This window comes from Micromesistius poutassou (genome assembly GCF_964030765.1).
Source record: "Micromesistius poutassou genome assembly, chromosome: 3".
Classification (NCBI taxonomy): Eukaryota; Metazoa; Chordata; class Actinopteri; order Gadiformes; family Gadidae; genus Micromesistius; species Micromesistius poutassou.
The window spans coordinates 1,738,416-1,738,788 of NC_140273.1; the positions used below are offsets into that span (position 1 = coordinate 1,738,416).

General features: G+C 56.3%; 1 protein-coding gene across 1 annotated transcript in view; it reads right to left on the reverse strand.

The window, feature by feature from the left end:
• htt (huntingtin) overlaps positions 1-373 on the reverse strand; it is a gene marked incomplete at its 3' end in the record, with an annotated part of 33,227 nt that continues 32,854 nt past the window's right edge. Inside the window, 1 exon segment of the mRNA XM_084465346.1 lies at positions 1-214. Coding sequence (XP_084321472.1) covers positions 1-214 — 214 coding nt within the window.

The window sequence follows — 373 nt, forward strand, 5'->3', positions numbered from 1 at the left end:
TCAGAGGGAGGTGTCGTGGTGGATGGACTGCAGGCAGCCTAGCAGCTGGTGGTAGGAGGTGCCGGGCGAGGCCACCGTCTCAAACACCGACTGGAAGGCGCGGCGGTCCAGCTCCTCGTCGATCTGGTGCCGGTAGAAGTCCATGGCCACCAGGCAGAAGAGGTTCACGTCCACCACCTCGCTGCTGCCCATCCGGCTGATCACATGGGGCAGCCTGGGGGAGGGGGGGGGGGTCAAGGACTATACACCATGTGGAGATGAGAGAGACACACACACACATAGACACACACATATATATATCCATCCATACAGACATACAGTATATCCATCCACACACAAACACATCTATACACACATATATCCTGGTAGAAAC